The sequence below is a fragment of the Protomyctophum parallelum genome, assembly GCF_964188405.1.
Source record: "Protomyctophum parallelum genome assembly, chromosome: 7".
Lineage (NCBI taxonomy): Eukaryota > Metazoa > Chordata > Actinopteri > Myctophiformes > Myctophidae > Protomyctophum > Protomyctophum parallelum.
Genome location: NC_139705.1, coordinates 7,008,980 through 7,032,457, shown reverse-complemented (window position 1 = coordinate 7,032,457; position 23,478 = coordinate 7,008,980). Strand labels below are relative to the sequence as shown.

At 43.2% G+C, this 23,478-nt stretch overlaps 2 protein-coding genes across 2 annotated transcripts in view; one reads left to right on the top strand and one right to left on the bottom strand.

Annotated features, from left to right (window-relative positions):
* The window catches only part of magi3a (membrane associated guanylate kinase, WW and PDZ domain containing 3a), a 209,401-nt gene that overhangs the window by 71,525 nt on the left and 114,398 nt on the right, over positions 1-23,478 (bottom strand). Inside the window, exons 2-3 of the mRNA XM_083769595.1 lie at positions 20,040-20,156; positions 9,855-9,974 (exon numbers count right to left, since the gene is read on the bottom strand). Of these exons, the coding sequence (XP_083625721.1) occupies positions 9,855-9,974; positions 20,040-20,156 (237 nt within the window). The remainder of the gene's footprint in view (positions 1-9,854; positions 9,975-20,039; positions 20,157-23,478) is intronic.
* Positions 22,203-23,207, top strand: LOC310861248 (beta-galactoside alpha-2,6-sialyltransferase 2-like; the record flags this gene model as incomplete). Its single annotated transcript, XM_083768645.1, has 1 exon — positions 22,203-23,207. The coding sequence occupies one exon, from the start codon at positions 22,203-22,205 to the stop codon at positions 23,205-23,207; it is 1,005 nt and encodes a 334-aa protein (XP_083624771.1).

Genomic DNA, 23,478 nt, shown 5'->3' with positions numbered 1-23,478 from the left:
TTGTACCGAACAAGAAACCCAAAGCCACAACAGCTACGTCGTTGCAACACCATCTTACACACTACACTCACACACACTCACACAGGCAGTGACGTCACAGTTACCCTTCGCAGTGTTGCAACGCTATCTCCTCCTATCGCGCCCATCGACCACACTCAACACCACCCGCCAACAAATGTTCATTGCAGTGCCACCAAAGATGCCTCCCGTCCACACTCACGGCGGCAATGCATTTGTTTACTACAAACATTATCGCCCCAAGCACCCACACCCCCGGAACACCGTTGCCCTTTCACCACGCTAAATTTGCCAGGTCTATGCAAGTGAGCACAAATTACATGTGAGAAAATTCATTCACAAGCCCACAAATGCCATTCAAATGCCATTCAACACACACTATGACTCGCTTACAATTCGCGAACCTGGCAACTACTACTCCGTCTTTTAATTGGCTACTAGTTCTCAGCCTGTGCTGCTCTGATCTCCGAGTCTCCCTGACAGTCCTGTCCACTGTCCGGACTCCGCAGGAGAAAAAAACGAGGAACGAGAGGAACTTTCGCCTCACAATTTTGCTTATTCCTTCTAAATCTCTGTATATAAAATTTCTCTCTCTCAGCGAATCTCTTAGTTACATGGTTTGTGCCAAACTATTACAATTACACCGTTCGAATTCGCCATTTCGCCTGCCAGCCATACTGCCGACAGTGCCGAGTAAATTTGATTGCTCTCACACACACACACGCACGCCTGGAAGCCACGATCTCTCTCTCTCTTGCCACGCCACGCACGCACACACACACAGGAATAGCCGTGCAGCCTATACACGGCGGCAGCGAGACAGGACGTTATAATCTTGAGTTTCATTAAATAACTGTCTTTCTCCGCACGCGCGCACACAACATTATTCAAGTGAAATGCGTAACGCCAATATTGGGCTAATATAGGCTACCAATATGTGGGTAGCCTACAGGGATTTACCCACGGAATGAATCTATATATATATAATCATCTATACCAGGGCTGCCCACACTTTTTTTTACTTCAGAGCTACTTTCAAAATGAGTCGAGCTCATATACCCACCAAATAAAACTATCATCCCATTGCTGAAAATAGCCTTTCATAGGCTACATACAGTGGTGTCCCGTTCGTCTGTACCAGGCTGACTTCTATAGGTTTTCAGAGGTACCTTTCATTTTTTTATTCTTTATTTACCCAGGGAAGTAGCTGAGCACAGGTGCTTATTTTCAGCAACGCCCTGCACATCAAAACACACACACACACACACACACACACACACACACACACACACACACACACACACACACACACACACACACACACACACACACACACACACACACGGTAGGTGGCAGTAGTACAGAGGCCAGAGAACTATAACACAAACGCACATGGAATGGGAAATAGAGGGGGGGGAATGGAAATGGTAGGGATTTTATTTTTGGTATTGATGATTGTACGCAACAACAAGTATTGCATTGTGTGTTTGAGCTGACAGGCCCTTTTTTATGTCAATCAATCAAGTCATCTCAGGTCATCTCAAGCGGCAGATGCAAAAATCGTTTTTTATATTAAAATTATATATATTTTTAGGGCCATGTCATGTGGTCTAATTGCAAAGCCTTTGTGATCTATACTGGTAGATCCTGATCTACCTTTTGGGCACCACTTAACGTCAGATCAGCATAATCGGAGCAAATACCGGGCAGTGTGTATGAGCCATAACGTGTTGACTACACTACACTACACTAATAAGGACACATAATAACAACTAATAACCCATCCGTTACTACATGTGGAGTCAACTCCCGCAATTTCCTTCTTCCCATAGTGCGCGGCAACGTAACTCTGGGATGAGCGGCCGCAAAGCGGCCGCGAAATTCTAGTGTAATAAAATGTAAATCCTTAAATGGCAGATTTAGTCCAAGCAAAACAATGTATGTAAGTTAAAATGTCAACTACTCGAAATTGCACCATTTGTTTGTGAGTAACAAAGGCATGGAAGAACCCTCATCTACATCATGTACCCCTCAATGACTTTCCTAGGCCTTAAACCTGGCCTCTTGTACAGAACTCTTGTCACATGGCAAAGTACTTACCTATACTGTACGGCCCTGATTGAATCATTATCTATACATTAAATGACTATATGGAAATGTGGTGTTCACCTGGAATAATGCTACAAAATGATAGGATATAGATTAGAATATAGAATATTATGCACACAAGAAAAGTGTCCAATAGCTTGGGCACACAAGAAAAGTGCACAATAGAGCGACGCAGACAAGAGTTGGCTTCGTACGACGCTTAAAAGGTCTCTAAATAAATTAAATAAAAACTGCCTATGGGGAAATGCATTGCGTTTTCATTTCCTGGGCCGTTCGTTGTTCTGAAAGGGGGAGGGACTGCGCCGCTCTATTGCTTGGGCACACACAAAAAAAGTGTGCAATAGCTTGGGCACACAAGAAAAGTGCACAATAGCTTGGGCACACAAGAAAAGTGCACAATAGCTTGGGCACACAAGAAAAGTGCACAATAGCTTGGGCACACAAGAAAAGTGCACAAGAGCTTGGGCACACAAGAAAAGTGCACAAGAGCTTGGGCACACAAGAAAAGTGCACAAGAGCTTGGGCACACAAGAAAAGTGCACAATAACTGAAATTACTGGCATACTGAAATTACAAACGGCAAGCTCTGAGCTGTATCCGATATAGTAAAGCACTATGCTTGCGCTCCTGAACTCAAGCGGAAGACACAGTGTTGTTTTCCCTTCATTTTCCTTTTGTCCATGTTTAGCTCACCGCTCCCTGTGATGAATGATTCATGCTGAAGGATTTTCAGCACACTCGTCAGCAGTCAAGACAAGAGGTAGAAAATTGGATACGCCCTAGTGTGCATGTATGCACTTAAAGCAACGCACACTGATGGGTCAAATTTATAGCCCAGGAGCCCTTAAGGCAATAAGAGTGACTTACATTCAGACACATCATTTCATAAAACGACAAGACAACTTAAAAACCTTTTCTTCTTGCAAATCCATTCTCTTTGTTTTTGGCTGAGTCAACTTTACTGCATTAGACCTGCTTAGAATGCAGACAGTGAAGACTGTTGGGACGTGAAACATTAAGTGGATTAAAGCTATACCGAAGACACTTTAACCAAACAAACAACATTCTCTTCTTTTATGTATGGTTATAGTATTTAGACGGTAGGTCAAGTATTTGCATAGTCTTCTGAAATAACTTTCCACTATTTATAAGCCATAGCAAATCTGTGAAACGCCTATCGTCCCCGTCTAGCAGAGCAGTGGGTGGATGTGGATGTCTGTTTTAGTGACAGATTAACCAGAGACAGAGATGGAGCCTCTGTTGTTCTCAGGTCTAGGAGGATTAGTCAAAGCGGCGGGCAGGGCAGCCCAGGTCAATGCTTCAGCTGAAGAAGGTAAACATTGATAGACAGACGATAATATATCAAATTCCCAACGATATGTTGGGAACCAAAGTCAATGATTGACACACATTCACTGTGTGGGAAACCTAGTAGCGGTGTAATGATGTTATCTTTGTCTCTGTTCATGTTTGTTCCTGTGAGAGAAGAAGGTTCTCTAATGCTTTAGACGGTGGGGGAATGAGTGGTCAAATTAATAACCACCTTCCCGGGAGCTCCTAAAGCTGCAGTCTTTAATAAAGCTACAGTAATGCTACGGTACATTGCTCCGGGCAGGGCAGGGCAGGGCAGGGCAGACTGCTGCGTATCCATTATTCATCCCGTTGACCGCTTCATGGTCCAGGGGTTGAAAGGGGCCGCCATTCTCCCAGGGCCGGTTCTGGGTCAGAGCGCTGAAGGATATCCTCTTTCATATTTCCAACCCACTTCTCTACAATGTACCCCCTGTATAATAACGACGGCCGTGCAGGTGAGGGATCATGACGAACAAAAAGATCACCTGGGGGATATATTATCTCCAGTTTATTTCACATTCACAATGACATGGGTGATTATGTGTGCACTATTACTGACTTCACTAGATGACCTATAGTAAAAAGGCAAGCGTGGGCTCGACAAAACGCGAGCGCAGACAAGCGGCCGCGTGCGTTACGAGGGAGGGAGGTCGGAGCAGTTGCCTCAGGGAACAGTAGGAAGCAGTGGAGTGATGTGGTGATGTGCTGAGGTAGTCTTTCTCACCATTTTTCCCAGTGCTTTCCATAGCACAATGAACTTGATAACCAAACCAAGATAATTAAGAATACAAATAAAATACTGAGCCATAGATATCTATAATGCACTGGATCTCTGGGTTAAGTGATTAAAGTGGGAATACCACATCCTGATGACATCATCAATTCACCATGTTAATGATTTTTTTCAGACCTCCAGTTCTAGGAAACACAGAATGGGGGGGGACTTTTTTTTTTTTATTTATTACAGCTCTAAGGTATATGAACCCATTCTGACCTGAGATCAGATTCTAAAAATGTCTTCTACATCCTGACAGTTTTCTGAAAAAGCTATGTTTCTATGTCAGTGGTTCTTCGATTTTTCAAAAATAGCAGACCTACAAGCTCGTAGCGCGCCACTCGGTGGCGCGCTATGAGCTTGTAGATCTGCTATTTTTCAATAGCTAAAGCATAACATAGTGCTAACACCAAAAGGGGTTCCCGCCCAGAATGGGTTAATGACACAGTAAAATGTTGAAAATGAGTGGAATGCCCCTTTAAAATGAACATTACATAATAGTCCATCAATAAATATAAATGTACAGTACCATATGAATATATTATACATCACTATACACCTATATGCCCAATGAGTACACGGACAAGTGGACGTACAGTATGCATGGCCTTTTAACCCATTTTGGGCGGGAACCCCTTTTGGTGTTAGCATTATGCTATGCTTTAGCTATTGAAAAATATCAGATCTCACTCATTCTTGAGATGAGGGACAAAAGTGGAAAAAACATGTCCCACACATAAGAGCCTTATTATTGTTAAAAATAAATTAATTTAATAAAAATAAAAGCACTTGCAAAGTTACATGTAATACAGTTGTGCATTATTATGCCATTCATTTCATTATAATTGTTTTCATATGCCATCTGAATTAGTTAAAAGCAGGCACTGTACCCAAAAACGCCTGTATTTAGCCTGTCCCCAGCAAGTGGTCATAATTTCAAACTGCTAAAAAAGTGTCTAATACTGTCACAATCACATAAATATACATACTAAATTAAAGTAGATTGTCAACAACATAGCAAACAATATACACAATAATTTTAATTTATTTTTTCCATTAGTTATCTCATATCAAATGTGTGTCCCACGTCTCCCGTCAACTCCGTCAGGTTTTTTAAAAGTCTTAAATTAATCAGAAACTAGAAAAAGTGCCCTTCCGGGCACAGGTCTCCACCAGGTTATCCACAGATCCGTGCAGTTAGAGGTAAAAACACTTTTCGGCCAGTTATAGCGCCACCTTGAGGCTGAGTTGAAATTGTTCATGTGGCATTTCGTCCTCGGCCTAGTGGGAATGTGGGTGCACAATTTCACGGAAATCACGCGATGTGTTCATGATTTGCAGCATTTTGTTTGAAACTGAGCACTCCTGTGAACTTTGGAAGCCAATCTTAACCAATCAGGATGGAGTCTGATAAATCTGAAAGACCCGTTTCGTTGAATGGCTCTAGAGAGACTGTGTACCAATTTGCGTGATGTTTGGACAAAATCTGTAGGTGTACTGTGCAAAAACTTGTTTTGCACAAAGCGGCCTCCTGGTGGCGCTATAACAGGCCGTTCTGGAAAGTTTGGGGCAGAGGTTCATGGTTGGCATCCAGGGAGTGTGTGTGCAAAATATGGCATCGACCGGGTTAACGGTGGCCGAGATTAGCTGTTCACGGACACACGGACACACGGACGGACGGACGGACGGACGGACGGACACGCGGACGGACGGAGTGCAAAACATACTCTCCCCACATGCCTTCGGCCTGGTGGAGACAAATATTGTCGACAGATTTAGCCTGAAGACTCCTTTTCCAAGTCCCGTTTGTATTTGTTGCAACAGTGGAGCACCTGGTCTGACAAGCATTCAATTGTTTGATATTTTAAACAAACAATGTTGATATCAGGGTGGTCACAGCTTTTACATGTCAACTCCGTCAGGACATTATTATGATCTTTGTTAAGAATTCCAAAATAATGTTTATTATTTTAGTTTAGGGTTAGGTTTAGCTAACAAATGAAGCAAAAACAAAATGGCTACATTGTACTACAGAGGGTTAAGATGAAAACAAATGACATTTTGTCAACTCCGTCAGACGTCAACTCCGTCAGGTTTTGTGTCTGACGGAGTTGACATGTATCTGACGGAGTTGACAAAAGTGTTCCTAAAACAATAAAGTTATAGTTTTTGAATAATGGGACGTATTCTAATTTGGCACACAGTTAGAGCATGCCTTAAGGAACATTTTTGGCTATAGGGCCATCACAGATTTGTCTCGTGGTGACCATGGCAGCCATTTTCCAAAATTGCCGCCACCTGATGTTATTTTACAATAACTCAAGTTCTACACCACCTAGGATCTTGATTCTGGTGACTAAGACTACATTTTCAAGGATGAGGGATACAGTGGTACAATTTAGATTTTCCCTGTGACCATGGCAGCCATTTTTCAAAATGGCCGCCACCTGCTGTTATTTTACAATAACTCAAGTTCTACACCATCTAGGATCTTGATTCTGGTGACTAATCATACATTTTCAAGGATGTGGGATACATTGGTACGATTTAGATTTGTCCTGTGACCATGGCAGCCATTGTTTTTCAAAATGGCCGCCACCTGCTGTTATTTTACAATAACTCAAGTTTTAGACCACCTAGGATGTTGATTCTGGCGACTAATAATACATTTTTAAAAGATGAGGAATACAGTGGTACTATTTAGATTTGTCCTGTGACCATGGAGGCCATTGTTTTTCAAAATGACCACCAACCTGCTGTTATTTTACCAATAACTCAAGTTTTAGACCACCAAGGATCTTGATTCTGGTGACTAATCATTACATTTTCAAGGATGAACTTTCTCTGGGAGGGGTCAGGGCTTATTTCAGCTGCAGGTTGAGTTGCTACTGACAGGACATTAAAAGGAGGTGGGCTTTCTGGCCTTTGACTTGTCCCTTTCAGGTACACAAGACGCACAGTTTGACTTCACTGGCCACTGCAGTGTGGCGTTGTATCTTGGTGGCCTCCTGCCAGTGTTTCTCCATCCTTCTCATGAGCTCTGTGTTCTGGGGCTCTGTTATAGTCAACTTACATTGTCTTGGCTGGAGATTGCTTTCCTGCAGGGTCCAGCCCAGTCTTGTGCAGATGGCTGCTGGCCCACCTGGAGGCCCCAACCTCACTTGTTCGGTTGGTGTGATTAGGTGGGGTGGTCTTCCCCAATCAGGATGAAGGGTTTGACCCTTTCAAACGGCAGTCTGGCCAAGTGTCTGTATTTAGTTGTGAGGCTAGATACAGGATACGATTGCTCACCCAGCCCCAGGTGACTTGAGGTGAAGGCTCCTTTGATTTGGTAACATTGCTTTGGTTGACATGCTGGGGACACAGAACGACACTGATGCCTTCAGTGTCTGCACATCCTGCCTGATAGTCCTGAAGGCAGATCTTCTGTCTTCAGTCTTTCGCTCACTGTTCACTGCTCACTGTTCACCTCAAGCAGGTCTTCAAGGTGTTTGCCTTTGCACAGGCTATATGGCTAGGACTCGTGCTTCAACCACTCAGAGAACTCCAACATGGTGTTGGTTGCTCCTGGGCCGCAGAGCATTGTGCGGCAGAATTCAGCTCTCATCTCTGGTGGCAGCTTTTTGAGGAGTCGTGCAACATTTGAGCCGCATCAAAGTTCTGTGTCTCCCTCTGGGCCTAGGGTAGACACTTGCTATTTTCCGTAACACTAATTGGTGGGGCTGTCCAAACTTGTTGTTTAGGTGTCAATCGGGTCTCTGTTGGTGAAGTCGGATCTAGGTGGTCTAGAAGATGAGTTAGTCAGGGGATTATTAATACAATCTGGTAATAAATTCCTTATCAAGAATTTTCTTCACCAATGTGTTTGGAAGGGTGTCTACTAACATATCCGCTGAAAGTTGGGGTACCATCAACAACCTATATAAGGCAAAATGTTCATTATGCTTTAAGTAGCATGTGACATGTCAAACTAGGGAGTTTGCATGATTCTGAATGCATTCCAAGCATTAGCTATGCACGAAGAACACTCCTTGGGCTGAAAACGGCCATAGCCGTCATCACAAAATGAGGTCAGCACATTTGGGCCAGTGGATATATGGCCGAATTTAGCCGAAGGGGTTTGACCCCTAGTTTGGCCATAGACTCCCTAGTTTGGCCATAGCCACTTGGTATGGTACCCAACTTTCAGCAGCTGTCAAAAATGCCCCTAGGGTGGTTCAATAGAAACCAATGTGGGATATGTTAGTAGACACCTTTACAAACACATTGGTGAAAAAATTCTTGGTAAGAAATGTAATCACAGATTTGACATTATTCTGATAATATTCCCTGACTAAATTGGTAAAATAATAGCAGGTCCACCATTTTTGAAAATGGCTGCAATTGTCACAGGATAAATCTAAATAGTACAACTGTATTCCTCCTCCTTGAAAATGTAGCATTAGTCACCAGAATCAAGATCCTAGGTGGTGTAGAACTTGAGTTATTGGGAAATAACAAAAAGTTGGCGGCCATTTTTAAAAATGTCTACCATGGTCACAGGACAAATCTAAATAGTACCAATGTATCCCACATCCTTGAAAATGTATGATTAGTCACCAGCATCAAGATCCTAGGTGGTGTAGAACTTGAGTTATTGTAAAATAACAGCAGGTGGCGGCCATTTTGAAAATAGCTGCCATGGTCACAGGGCCAATATAAATAGTACCACTGTATTCCTCATCCTTGAAAATGTGGGATTAGTCACCAGAATCAAGATCCTAGGTGGTCTAGAACCTAAATCAGTTAAACTTGTCAACTCCGTCAGATGTTCGTCAACTCCGTCAGACGTTCGTCCCGTGATGTTTTTGTTAATTTCCAAAGAAATAGAAAATTCGATGTTAAATATTTTGTGCATATGTATTGAAACACCAACTGAAATGATACGTAATGATGATTTTTTTTTTTTTTTTACATGGTTTTCATGTTATAATATTGAAAATAGAGGTTGAAATGACGGATTTGAGAAATTGGATATTTCATAATAGTGTGATATTGGAAAAAAACAATATTAAAATAATTGTATTACTTAACTTGATTACTGAAAGCCAGTATAAGATAACTGAGGACTTTATATTATTGTTGAAATTATCAAATTCAATTAAAAAATATTTTAGTGTGTCTGACGGAGTTGACATGAATCAGGTATTAAGTGCATAAATGTCCCATTTTAGAAAGAAATGTTATGCGAAAAACCTGTTCCTTCTCAATATTGGTAGTTGAGACCTGTGTCTACAAATACATCCATTTGATTTGAATGTATCTTAAAAAAAAAAAAATCCAGTTTGAAAAAAGTTTTGTCCCTTATCTCAAGAATGGGTGATCTACAAGCTCGTAGCGCGCCCTTGTAGGTCTGCTATTTCTGAGAAATCGAAGAACGACTGACATAGAAACATAGCTTTTTCAAAAAAACATTCAGGATATAGAAGACATTTTTTTTATCTGATCTCGGGTCAAAATGAGTTAACAGTTTATCAACACTGAGTATAACAATTTAGCCTACGGAACATCATTGCATATAAATATTGCACAATGTGTGCTGGACGGTACACATACGTACCGTCGTAGGTTCCACTCTCCAGTAGCAGTCCACTTTCCTCCAGAACACGGAACTCTCCCACACTGATGAAGTTGTAATCCACTCCGGGAACCTCCCCTTCCCTCGGCTGCCGAGTGGTACCTGCCAAAGACGACGACAAAGAGACTGAGTCACAAACATGGACGCCCCTTTGTTGACCATGTAAAAACCCTGACGGTATAGTCGCAGAGATGAGCGATATTAACTATATAATGGTGAACGCAGAGGCCTATGCATTGTACATGCATCGTGTAAACCGGTGGCTGCACGCACACACAGGTGGTCCCCCCCACCTCCTTTCTTCTCTTTCTCCTCCCCCCTCCCCGCCCTCTCTTTTAATTTATTTACTTCTTTTATCTTTTTTGTAGTTTTGTATTTTTTTCCCTTCTCCAGTATTGTCTCAGCATTGGGGAAGAGTGGGTGGGCATAGTGGGAGGGAAATGAGGGGTGCCTTAAAGGGACACTTCACCCTTTTTGCACAAAAATATATGTTAATGACGTTTAGAAGCTTTAGAACACTTTCCTGGGGGTCTTTATGTGTGTAATATGTGGTTTTAGATATTTTAGATTGTAGCAGTGAGCCTGTTGTCTCTGATGTCATGGACACTGGGCTCACCTTCCTTCCTGGACTACATGTTGTCTCAGTAAGACAGCTCTCCCCCTATCCACAAGGAGGAGCAGTGCACCAAAGAATTATGGGAATTGTAGTCCAGGAAGGTAGTGAGACCAGTGTCCATGACATCAGAGACAACAGGCTCACTGCTACAATCTAAAATATCTAAAACCACATAGTACACACATAAATACCCCAGGAAAGTGATCTAAAGCTTCTAAACGTCATTAACATATATTTTTTTGCAAAAAGGGTGAAGTGTCCCTTTAAGACTATGTACTAACAAATGTATATGCTGACAAGGACCCCACATGGGAGGGGAAAAATGTAAAATAAAAAACAATAAAATAAATATATAAAAATAAAAAACCATGAGTCATGGCAGAGGAGTGCGCCGTTTGCTGATGTAAGAGGGAGAGAGGGGGACAGGGCGACACGGTCTCGTTTTCCAACATGTCTTTGGAGACATGAATGAAACATCAGAGCCAGTGAGAAACCTGTATCGACACTCAATGGAGCCGGAAACGCAAAGATATATCAACGCTTGCTCTAATCTAATCCGTCATGAATACCAACTATAATAATGATGAGTCTGTGGCCATCTCTTCTCGGCTATGAGCTACCGTATACGTGTGTGGGTTTGAATGACAACTGTACTGTAACCCCCTGCCCATCCATGTATGTGATGTGCATTTACAGCGCACAGCAATTTCTCTGCAGGATTTAACAGCCCCTATACTTTCCCCGGGTCAAATCCAAAAGTAGAGTACAGTAAGGAAAGATCTTTTCTGCATAGAGATTCTGAAGCTAAAAGAAATAGAAATATAGCTAGGAAATATAGAAGGCCATGTAATTGTGACTGGGTCGGTTTTAATTGTGGGGGGGGGGGGGGGGGGGGGGGGGGCAGGGTTTTTGAAGACGCTGAGTTGGCGGTGCCCGGCTTTGAATCCATGAACCATACTGTGAAGTTCCATAGGCATATGACGCTGCATGTATGCATTATGGGCAGAACAAGAATTTATTTCTACCATATTGCGAAAACAGCACGGTTTCAGCCAGAACTGTGTAAGAAAACAAAGCAAAGAATCTATTTCCTTCGCCGTTTAAGATCCTTTGGTGCTAGTAGACGGATTCTTCTTTTGTTTTTCACTTGTTTTTCACTTATTATGAGTGTTCTTCAGTACTGTAGTACCACCTGGTATGCAGTCGCAGCTCCCAAGCTCTGGAATGAGCTGCCTCTGCACATAAGACAGGTCCCCACTCTTCAGGTGTTTAAATCACGCCTCAAGACATATTTTTATTCTTTGGCTTTTCCTAGCATAGTATGAGCTTTTTAATGTTGAAAGTGACACTGTGTACTGTATGTTGTTTGTTTTTAAATGAAGTTGTGATTTTTATTATTTTATTGTAAAGCACTTTGGTACAACTTGTTGTTATTTAAATGTGCTATAGAAATAAAGATGGTATGGTATGGTATGGATGTTTGTCTGTAGCCATAAAGTCACAAATGCTGCAACAACTAAACATTTGTTCAAAGATTGTTGGACAACCACTTCAGAGGCTCTATACATCCACGTATGATAACAGCATCCTAAGGTTAGCAAGGAATATCACCTCTAATACTAGCCATGTCTTGTCTGGAGAGTCTAGGTTGCTGCCTTCAGGAAGGAGATATGGTGTTCCAGCATATAATAAGGTCAGACTGAATCAATCAACTGAGGCTTAATCAGGATTTCGGCCAGGACTAGACTGAGCTGTGGACATTGCTCTCTGCCCTTATGTTTCTATGTATGTAACTGTATTTCATTTCATTTCTTTGTCCTGTGTTATGTCAAATGTGTATATGTGTTGCATACAAGGCCGCTAGGTCGCAAAACAAATTTCAGTGCAAACTCACAATAAAGTACTATATCATATCATATCATATCAGAACTGCTATTTTTAGCGGAAGGAGGAGATTTATAAAAAAACAGACAGAAACAATAAGGGACCAAGAAGTCCCTATGGGCCTGGGCCCTTCACAATAAGGGACCAAGAAGTCCCTATGGGCCTGGGCCCTTCACAATAAGGGACCAAGAAGTCCCTATGGGCCTGGGCCCTTCACAATAAGGGACCAAGAAGTCCCTATGGGCCTGGGCCCTTCACAATAAGGGACCAAGAGTCCCTTCGGGCTTGGTCCCTTAATGACAAAGACTTAAGTGACAATGTGCGATCATAAGACAAGATGGGGTTTGCATTTGAACCTGGGCCGTCACTCCTCATGCTCAAAGCATCGTAGACATCCTATAAGAATTGCTATAAATCCAGAAATACTATATTGAATCATTAAGTCATGTTATTATTTTCTTCTTATCCTATCTGATCTTTGACTCTCACCACACACAACTCTCATTTTTCTCAATAGCTCTACAGTATATTCAAGTACACTCAATGACTGCCATCTTTGTTGTAATTGATTAAAATTGATTAAAAAAAGCCGGCATTTTGTCCTGCCGATCTGCTCATCTGTAAGACATTGAAAACATATTGTTAAGACAATTATTTTATGCTCCATGGGATGCCAGCTCTGCTAAACCCTCAGCTTTAGATGTAATTGGGGCATTTACTGTACCTTAGTGAACTGCATTGCAATCTAGCTCACAGGCAGAGCCTGTTTTAACCCATTCTGACCGGGCACCCATTTTGGTGTCAGCATCATGTTATGCTTTAGCTATTGAAAAATAGCAGATCTACAAGCTCATATCGCGCCACCGAGTGGCGCGATACGAGCTTGTAGGTCTGCTATTTTTGAATAATCGAAGAACGACTGACATTTTTTTAATCTGATCTCAGGTCAGAATGGGTTAATCAGACCAGTGTGTGTCCAGTGGAAACCTCGTGTGAATCTGATCTAAGGTCAGAAAGGGTTAATGGGGAGTTTAATACTGCCCTATTCTGTGCGTCATCTTTTCACCATGTCAATAAGAGCCACCCTAACAGCACGACGATAACCCATCACATCTGAAATAAGCCTCCGTAATGAAGACCGGATTTTCCTCCATCAGACCTAGCAATCAGTGTGAGATCAGCAAAATATTACCGTAGTCACTGAATATGTGAATATGGAAATGTGATCGTTCTACTTTCCTTTGTGCGGCGGCTATGTTACATGAGAAGATTATACTTAACTGAACAGAGATTGTGATACAAGTTCTATCCGTTTTCTCCGTCGAGGTCTTATCAACAATGTCACGCGTCTTTGTAAAGGGCTAGATACTTTTAATGCGTGACACTGCATGCAACATCAGTTATTTTCCAGTGAACAACACTGGTGCGTAACTACTAAATCCGGCATAGCTATCACATAATCATCTGATGTTCGAAATACGGTTGCAGGAAACGTTGATTGAAATTTGTATTCACTTCACACTGACAGTATGTAGAATGGGTACATTTCAACGAAAGTACAGGTCATTACAAAAACTGCTTCCAGGTTAACCCATTCTGAACGGGAACCCATTTTGGTGTTAGCATCATGTTGTGCTTTAGCTATTGAAAAATAGCAGATCTACAAGCTCATGTAGGTCTGCTATTTTTGAAAAATCGAAGAACGACTGACATTTTTAGAATCTGATCTCAGGTCAGAATGGGTTAATCAGACCAGTGTCTGTCCAGTGGAAACCTCGTATGAATCTGATCTCAGGTCAGAATGTTAAAACCAGAAAAAGCACTAAGACTTGTTTACATCGGGGTCCTCCATTTTGAAATCATCAGAACAGTTGAAGTAAATAATGGGAAAACATGTACAGTATGAAAGAATAGGGGGGGGGGGGGGCGTCCTTACAATAAGTGCTCTCTGAGAGCAGTTTTGAAGGAGTCTATAGATCTACATTAGTGGCATAGGAGCTAAATGAATTCAACCGTGTCCCAGAGATGATGGACATTGAGGAGAATGGAACACAATGACAGCTTGACAAAAAGGAGCACTGGAGGAGACGGTATATCTTTGGAGGTTATCATGACAGCTGCCTCGGTCCTGACCTGTGGCACAGAACCTTTCGCCTCCAGACTGAAAAGGTCACCCGCCTTCTACACCTGAGTGGCTATACACCACAGCCCTGCGAGTTGTTATGGTTACAGCTCAGACTGTGTGCTGGATAGGATAGCAGGCAAAGAGGGGGGAACTGAAGTTTGTGAAGGCAGCATATTAACTCAAGAGTGTCTGGAGGAGGTGGTTCTAATTGAAAGACGACGAGAGGAAATGTTATTCTCTCTGGAAGGGGACTACACATTCTTTCGTCCATGCGTGCTTTGCGAGCTCTCCTGTTGAGAAAATCAAAACAATGATACAAAATAATAACTGTGGGGTGGACCTGTCAGAACTAAAAGCGGCAGCACAACAGCATGCTTTAGGAGGACCGGTATATGCTATTGTCGCTAGAACACGATTTGGGACTTGTCATAGTATTGTGTTCTTCTAAAACAGGTGGTATGTCTAAACCCAGGTGACAAGCAGCCCCACAACAAATGCTTAGTAACAAACAGGGCTTGTGTTGCAGCAGAGAGGGAAAACGGCAGACAAAAAGTATATTCTGTGGAGAATTTACTAAACCGGTCACAGTCAGGTGAAACACTGTTAGTGTGTCGCAGACAAAGCAGAGGTGAAAACTGCATTTCTAGGGAGTATAACAAATGAATAGTGACCTGAGATCAGATTCATACGAGGTTTCCGCCGGACACACACTGGTCTGATGAACCCATTCTGACCTGAGATCAGATTCTAAAAATGTCAGTCGTTCTTCGATTTTTTTCAAAAATAGCAGACCTACAAGCTCGTATCGCGCCACTCGGTGGCGCGATATGAGCTTGTAGATCTGCTATTTTTCAATAGCTAAAGCACGACATGATGCCAACACCAAAATGGGTGCCCGGTCAGAATGGGTTAAACACTCCAATCTCACTATACACCGTATATAGGCCTACAGTAAGCTTTCTGCTGAGTGGCGTTGACCCCCCATCCTTTCAGAAAACGTCACACCCTCTCAGTCGACAATGTAACACATTCTGTCTGCTAACTAATGTGTCACACCGAAAAGTCATACATGCAGAAATGTATTTATGTTTAAATCGGTGGCCGATCAATCAGAGCGTCACTAATCTGTTATTACCATCACCATGAGGGCCAGAGAGTGTGCACTTCTGAAATGAACTGTTTAATCTGTTATGTTAATGTGTTATGTTTATCAAATCATAAAAGACGTGATTTGAGGCAAGTCGAGGAGTTGACAAAACACCAGACTAATGTGGGCCCATTTAAAAAAATAATTTACCAACCTGGTGTAGCTACTCACCGGTTCATTTGTCAATCTAACGTAGAAACCAGCACAGATCCATGTGCAGGAATATAATCTTTAAAAAAACAGTGCGATTCATAAAACATTTGTGTTGAGTAAGAATGATTGGGCTACACGTCGATAAATGTGGCGTCGGAAAACAAATAATTGTCATTTATAAATATAACAACTATTCTTGATTTAGGGTTCAAGTTCAAGTAGAGAAACTTCTGACGGTTTTAATAGCAAAAACTGTCTTATGGAAGGTAATATTTTCTGGCTTATACTCCCCGTGACTTATTTCGTCAGAACTCTGCAGAAGGACAAACTCTCCCTTAAGAGGGAGTGTGATGAGCCAGATCCAGGCAGACTCTTTTGTCTCACCGGATTAAAAAGTTGAAAGACGGCCTCTTAAATCTTTCCCCGAGAAAGAGCCAAACCTGAGATTGAATACCTTGGGGCGCTTATTTTCTATTCCTGCCATACTGCCGCCATGCTGTGCCATAACGGATATTAACCCATTCTGACCTGAGATCAGATTCTAACGCGCAGAAGAATCGTGGTTCTTTAATGCATTTTGACCTGAGATCAGATTCTAAAAATGTCTTCTAAATCCTGACAGTTTAAAAAAAATAGCAGACCTACAAGCTCGGAGCGCGCCACTCGGTGGCGCGCTAAGAGCTTGTAGATCTGCTATTTTTCAATAGCTAAAGCACAACGTAATGCTAACACCAAAATGGGTTCCCGTCTAAAATGGATTAATGCCTGGGGTACAAAAGGGCGATAGCTGAACGCGGGGATCAGCCAAGATTCAAGGATTATTACGGCGCCTTGGTCCTCCAACCCCCTGTCATCTCTTGAAGGTGACATACTGTATATATTTATGCCCTATACCCCACCCTGTACTGTATGTGTTATGTGGACGAAAGGAATTGGCATTCCCTCCCCTCTTTTCCCTTTGAGATCGCTTTCAAGCATTAAAAAGGCCTTGGCTTGCATGCTGCATCCGGGCCCCTCCAGAGAGAGCTCGTCGTGGCTCAGTATGTGCAGTGCAGAAACCTGCTGGCATGGACTTCAGTGAGAGTCCAAGTGGACACGAGGAGGATTCGGAAACCTACTGGTTTGCCAGACTGCAATGTCTCTCTTGGGGAGATATATAAATGGTACACATTTATTTCATTTTGTTCCACTTTGCAGCAACATCTATATACAGGTCAGGGTGTAAAAAAAAGCAGTCCTTGACGTATAATTGCCCTGGTGTTTCCGAGACTCGTGAGATGTATCTTGTTTTGCAATGCCACTGTTTTCATCTCTCAAATGACTCAGGAGGACTTTAAATGGTAAATGGTGCATTTATATAGCGCCTTTATCCAAGGCGCTTTACATAGATTGTGCATTACATTCACCCATTCACACACACACACACACATTCATACACCGATGGCAGCGGAAACCATGCAAGGCACCAACCAGCACATCAGGAGCAATTAGGGGTTCAGTGTCTTGCTCAAGGACACTTCGACACTAACTCCGGGTTGAGCCCACAGGGTTCGAACTGGCAACCTTGCGGTTACCATCCAGCCACTCTAACCCCTGAGCCACCGCCGCCACCTTTGGCTAATTTGTCATCATGTACTTTTTTTATGACTACGCATAAATATTTGCAGCAAAGCTGCTTTGATATGCCTAGATGACTACAATGATTTAAACGCAGGGAATATTTATAATGCAGTTGCCCATAAAATAAAATGGACGACAAGCCGATTAATTCATCAAGATGAGAAATTAACGGCGCGTTGGGATAATGTGCAGTTCTTCCAATCAGTCGTCCATGTTCATAACATTATGCATGGCTTCCTCCCAAAGGCAACACAACGTCGGAGATTATGAACTTTCGAAATGCTAAATGAAAGTCACAGACAGGCCAGATGAGCCTGCGGCGTGGATAAAATGATAATGGCATCAGGAGGAGCCATTTGAGCCTCCTAATTGTATCCAATGATGTCCACTGAGGGGGGCGTGGTCAATGTCAAGGTTGGCAGGGTACAGAGGTTATGCGTGTGACATCATCATCGAACCCGGAAGTGATGCAGGAATGCCCATTCGGTATTTAAGTCCGACGTCATTTTGTAGTGCTACGTTACAGCTACGTTACAGCTAGGTTACAGCTCCCGTCCGCATCTCATTGTAAATAGAATATCTAAACTTTTTTACAATGACGTTATTTTTCAGAAAGGAAGCCATTGACGGTTAAAATGGGTCTTAAAGGTTTTATGACATTCATTTTCATTTATTTTTCTTTTCTCTTTTAGGTTTCATGACCTCAATTACACCCAAAAACCCGGAACTTTGAACATTCAGTGGATTTTCTGTGGTCTGAAGTTTTCTTTGGGGTTTGGAAGCCTTTTGAGCTACAATGAAAACAGGCAAAACAGTGAAAACAGTGACATATTCTGGCAAATCCCATTGACATATATGGGATTTGCAGGATCTTACATCACAAACTGCCGACAAATCAGAGCACCTGTTTGAGCCAGAAAACCCCAGATCACAGAAAATCTTCTGAATGTTAAAAGTTCATGTTTTTTGGGTGCAATTGAGATTAGAAAACCTAAAGAAAATAAGAACAATTCCAAAACATATTTAGAATGTGTGCAGACTTGAGTATGTTGAATCTAGTTTGCATTAATGAGGATTTAGTTGACACAATAAAATAAAATGGCGATAGTATCCCATGTGGGGCAGACGGCCTGTCACAGCCAGATTTGGGAGAGCAGCGAGGAAAGCTGTAAAATTAGACTTTCGTGGTTGTTTTAGTCTCAGATTTAGTCCGACGGAGCGTCACAGTATAACTCTATGGGGACACAAAAGTAGGACCCGGAAGTATCTCAGGAGGGGGCGCTCACGTCACAGCTAAAATACTGAATAGACATAAACACGTAGACGCCATTTCCGGCTCTGAGGCGCGTGTCACCATTGAAGGCACAATTTTCCCGAGATTCCTTGCAGAGCATTTGCCTTCAATGAGCGGCTTCCGCGTGCGTAACATAAGTCCCGTAAAAGACGGGCTGTGATTGGCCAGTAGTCACTTGAGTGACAGCGAGAGACATGGAGGAGTCGCATGAGTGACGTCACTTAACCCATTCTGACCGGGCACCCATTTTGGTGTCAGCATCATGTTATGCTTTAGCTATTTAAAAATAGCAGATCTACAAGCTCATATCGCGCCACCGAGTGGCGCGATACGAGCTTGTAGGTCTGCTATTTTTGAAAAATCGAAGAGCGACTGACATTTTTAGAATCTGATCTCAGGTCAGAATGGGTTCGTCAGACCAGCGTGTGTCCAGTGGAAACCTCGTATGAATCTGATCTCAGGTCAGAATGGGCTAAATAAGAAAGCTGCGGAGAACTGTTGCTTTGTGTTCCCTCTGTATTGTATGTATTGTCATGACTGTTATAAAGATTTGTTAAAAATAAAAAAAAAGCCTTCAGCACTGCACTTCCGCCTTCATTGGGATACACGGCCATCTATTTTTATAATATCTATGGGAATGCCTACTGACTGGCAAAAAACTACTTTCTGGCCTTGACAACGCATGCATCCAAACAGAAAAAGTCTGATTGCATTAAACAACGTTAAACAATGTTAAGCTCCCTTTGCATGTGGCTTTGCCACTCGATTTGCCCTTCACTTTAAGCATGCGCATACCCTCTATTTAATCAGGTCTCAATCAACCAGCAGGTGTTGCTTTTAGGAGGCCGTTGTTTATCATTTACGTTTAGTGCTTTTATTTAGATGTATGCTGTAGCGACTAGGCCTGCAGAGACAGATAATAAAGCTTCATTATACCAACTCGACGCACATGTTTGGACATCACTTTCTTCGGAGAGAGAGAGAGAGAGAGAACAAAATAAATGTTTATGAAATGTGCCTGCACTCCTACACTATACGCCTGAAGTCAAAATGACATGAAGTCAATGATGTCTGTGTGTGCATCGAACAATCCCATCACATAAACATTACCTCGAGTGCACTTCACATCAATTTGTTTTGAGAATGCTTTAATTGAAGCTCGGCGGGAACGCGGATATGATTGCTAGGTAAAGCACATAATCAATTAAGGAACACACAAAAGGCAAGACATGGACCCGCCATCTGGTGGGGTCAGAGAGGGTCGCCGCGCGACGCAGAGAGAGAGACAGAAGGAGATTTTGCAAGCATGGGAGAATAATTCTACTCACAGGGTATGGTGCGGAGGTACAGGTTGTCCCTGATCACCTGCTGGAGCTTGTGGTCCAGGGAGCCCTTCTGGAACTGGAGACTGAGGTAGTGACGCAGATCTGTGTTCAGCACTTTCCCTGGAGAGAGAGAGAGAGAGAGGACAAGGCAAAGGTCTCGGTAAGTCCAACATTAAAACCCATTCTGACCCGAGATCAGATTCATACGAGGTTTCCACTGGACACACACTGGTCTGATGAACCCATTCTGACCGGAGATCAGATTCTAAAAATGTCAGTGGTTCTTCGATTTTTCAAAAAATAGCAGACCCTACAAGCTCGTAGCGCGCCACTCGGTGGCGCGCTACGAGCTTGTATGGACAACTCATGGACAACTCATGATAATATATTTTTTATTGAATATAAAATGAGCAATATATTTATTATGGTCTGGCGATGAAGAATTGGATCTGCTTACTATGCACTCCGATAAACACATCAGTCCCAAACGTAGGGACACCGAATCCCCCTGTACGTACATAAACGGCAGGTCCAAACCAACAGGTGGTAGCTGGGGAGGTGGCGGGTGATCAGTGTGAGGGCAGCAGCAGCATGATAGTAGCAAAGCAAGCAGGAATATCCAGTGCAAACTTCCAGATAAACCCATTTGGGCCTGACTAAATAGAATGCACATTTTCTGAAAAACCTCATGTTTCTACTTTCTATATCAGTATTTCTCAATATTTCATGTCAAGGACGCCCAGAAATATACGTAATTGTCCGCCGACCCCCATCTGAAAATATGTCTCGAGTTAGACTCGAGTTAGAAACGTTCGCTCTGAAAGATTTGTGCTGCATTTTGACGATTCTTTTCAAAAATAGCAGATCTACAAGTTCATAGCGCGGCACAGAGTGCCGCGCTATGAACTTGTAGGTCTGCTATTTTATTTTCCAATAGCCAAAGTATATAACATAATGCTTAAAAACACCAAAAAGGGACTGCACTGAGTGATCCTGACTGAACTCGCTTTGTGCATTGTCTGTGACAGGCGCGACGCATTATTTCTTAATATAGGATAGGCATACAGTATATGGAGATCTGGTTGCACAGAGCTGGCGATCCGACCGCTATATATATGCCCATAATGTGCCAACATCTTAACTACTATCCTTAAAGGGAAATTCCGCCTTGGCCGGGGGGGAGATATTAGGCTTTTGGTCATCAGGCAGAGGCTCTACACATATATGCCACTTCAAACCTGTGTATCGGCAAGCACTTGAGGGCATGATGTGCCAAGTGGGAAGTTGTCTGAAAGAAATATCGAAAGAACCGCATAAAAGATAACATCAAAAGTCTTTTCACTCTTACCAACGATGCCATCAAAGACCTAAACGTCAAGCGAAGAGAGCAGAAAAAGCATGTCCTTATCCGGGCTTGGTACTGATGAGCTCTGCACTAATTAACCAATTCTGACCTGAGATCAGATTCATACGAGGTTTCCGCTGGACACACACTGGTCTGATTAACCCATTCTGACCTGAGATCAGATTCTAAAAATGTCAGTCGTTCTTTGATTTTTCAAAAATAGCAGACCTACAAGCTCGTATCGCGCCACTCGGTGGCGCGATATGAGCTTGTAGATCTGCTATTTTTCAATAGCTAAAGCATAACATGATGCTGACACCAAAATGGGTGCCCGGTCAGAATGGGTTAAACTGGCCTGCTGTCACAAAGAGCACAAACTAGACACACCTGTATAAGAGCTTTGATCCTAATGATCAGAATGTCATGGTGACATTATCAATTAAGACACTATTAAGGGGGTGCCAATTGCTAAATAACAAAAAAAAATACTGACTGACTGAAGGCAGCACACAGGTAGTCTCCATACATGGGGATATTCGACTAGGACATCAGGCTACAGTATATGACATATCCGACCGACTAGCACGTTGGGTTATATGACATATGACATCTAGTATGACAATCCCTATATTTGGTCCGGGTTGACCTGGTACTGATATCAGATAGATATGGTAGAACCCATATATGGATTGATCTGACTGGCTGGATCATAGGGCTGGATATATAACTGAGGCTCAAGCCTCAGTTAGTCCCTTTGAATAGTATCTTATCACTCGCTGTATTACGCAAAACAAGTTGTGAACTTGTCAAGCAGTCCAGTAATGAAAAGGTGTCTGCTCACTCTGCTGCTCCTGGCGATCCTGGCAGGAGTTCTGGTTCTGGCCCTGGTGGCAATGAAGAGAGAGACACAGGGACGGCACCTCCCGGACAATGTATGGAATGTAGAATACAAGGGAGTCCGCCGACCTGACCGGAGCATGAAGGAGGTGCTGTGCCAACTGAAGAACTACGCCAGGCTGAGGACACTGGACGGATCTGAGGAGCCCTTCTCCTCGCTGGGCTGGTCCAGTCTCACCCCCCCACCCCTCCTCCTCCCCCTGGAGAAGCTACACAGAGGGCAGGAGTATCAGGGCAGATTCAACACCTGCGCTGTGGTGTCCTCCAGTGGGGCAATGCTGCACTCCGGACTAGGGAAGGAGATTGATTCCCATGACCAAGTTATGCGGTTCAATCACGCGCCGACAGAGGGTTATGAGAGGGATGTGGGAAGCAGGACGACTGTCCGTCTCATTAACACGCAGGTGATGACCAAACCTACGTTCAACTTCGGAACCAGCTCTCTCTACAAGAACGTCACGCTGGTGGCCTGGGAATCTGCCCCCTATGACCTCGACTTAAACGAGTGGTACGCCGTTGGAAGGCTGTTCAGGCCGTACGAGGAGCGCCGCATTCGGGACCCTGGCCAGCCCTTCTATGCGCTTCACCCCGGCTTCGTGTGGCAGCTCTGGGACGTGATTCAGGGAAATGCGCTGGAGGACATCTCACCCAGACCGCCTACCTCTGGCTTCACGGGCATCATGGTGATGATGGCGCTGTGCGACGAGGTGGACGTGTACGAGTATATCCCTTCCCCGAGGCAGACTGACCTGTGCCACTACTTCGAGAGGGTCTACGACGTCACCTGCACCCTGGGCGGAGAGAACGAGTGGCACCCCGTACAATTCGAGAAGAGGCTGATCCGGAGAATCAATATGGGCAAGGAGAGTGACCTTAGGCGAGGCGTGACCACGCTTCCTGGATTCAGCACGGTCAACTGTGACATTTGAATATCTGCTTCCTAAACAGGCTGCAATCCATTATAGAAAAACACCCAGAGAGAGAGAGAGTCCTTCATCCTGTTCAAGAGGACTCTGTTAAAAACCTTCCCTGGCACTGATAGCAGTGTGATCCCTCTATACTTTGTTTTCAAGAGTGTTGCGCACAAACATTACATAAGTTATACAAAACAAAACAGTACCAATTACAATTTCCCCCGTCTATATCTCATTCCAAGTGTCTTATATGTAACGCCAGCACCGCTATTCAGAAGCCCCTTCA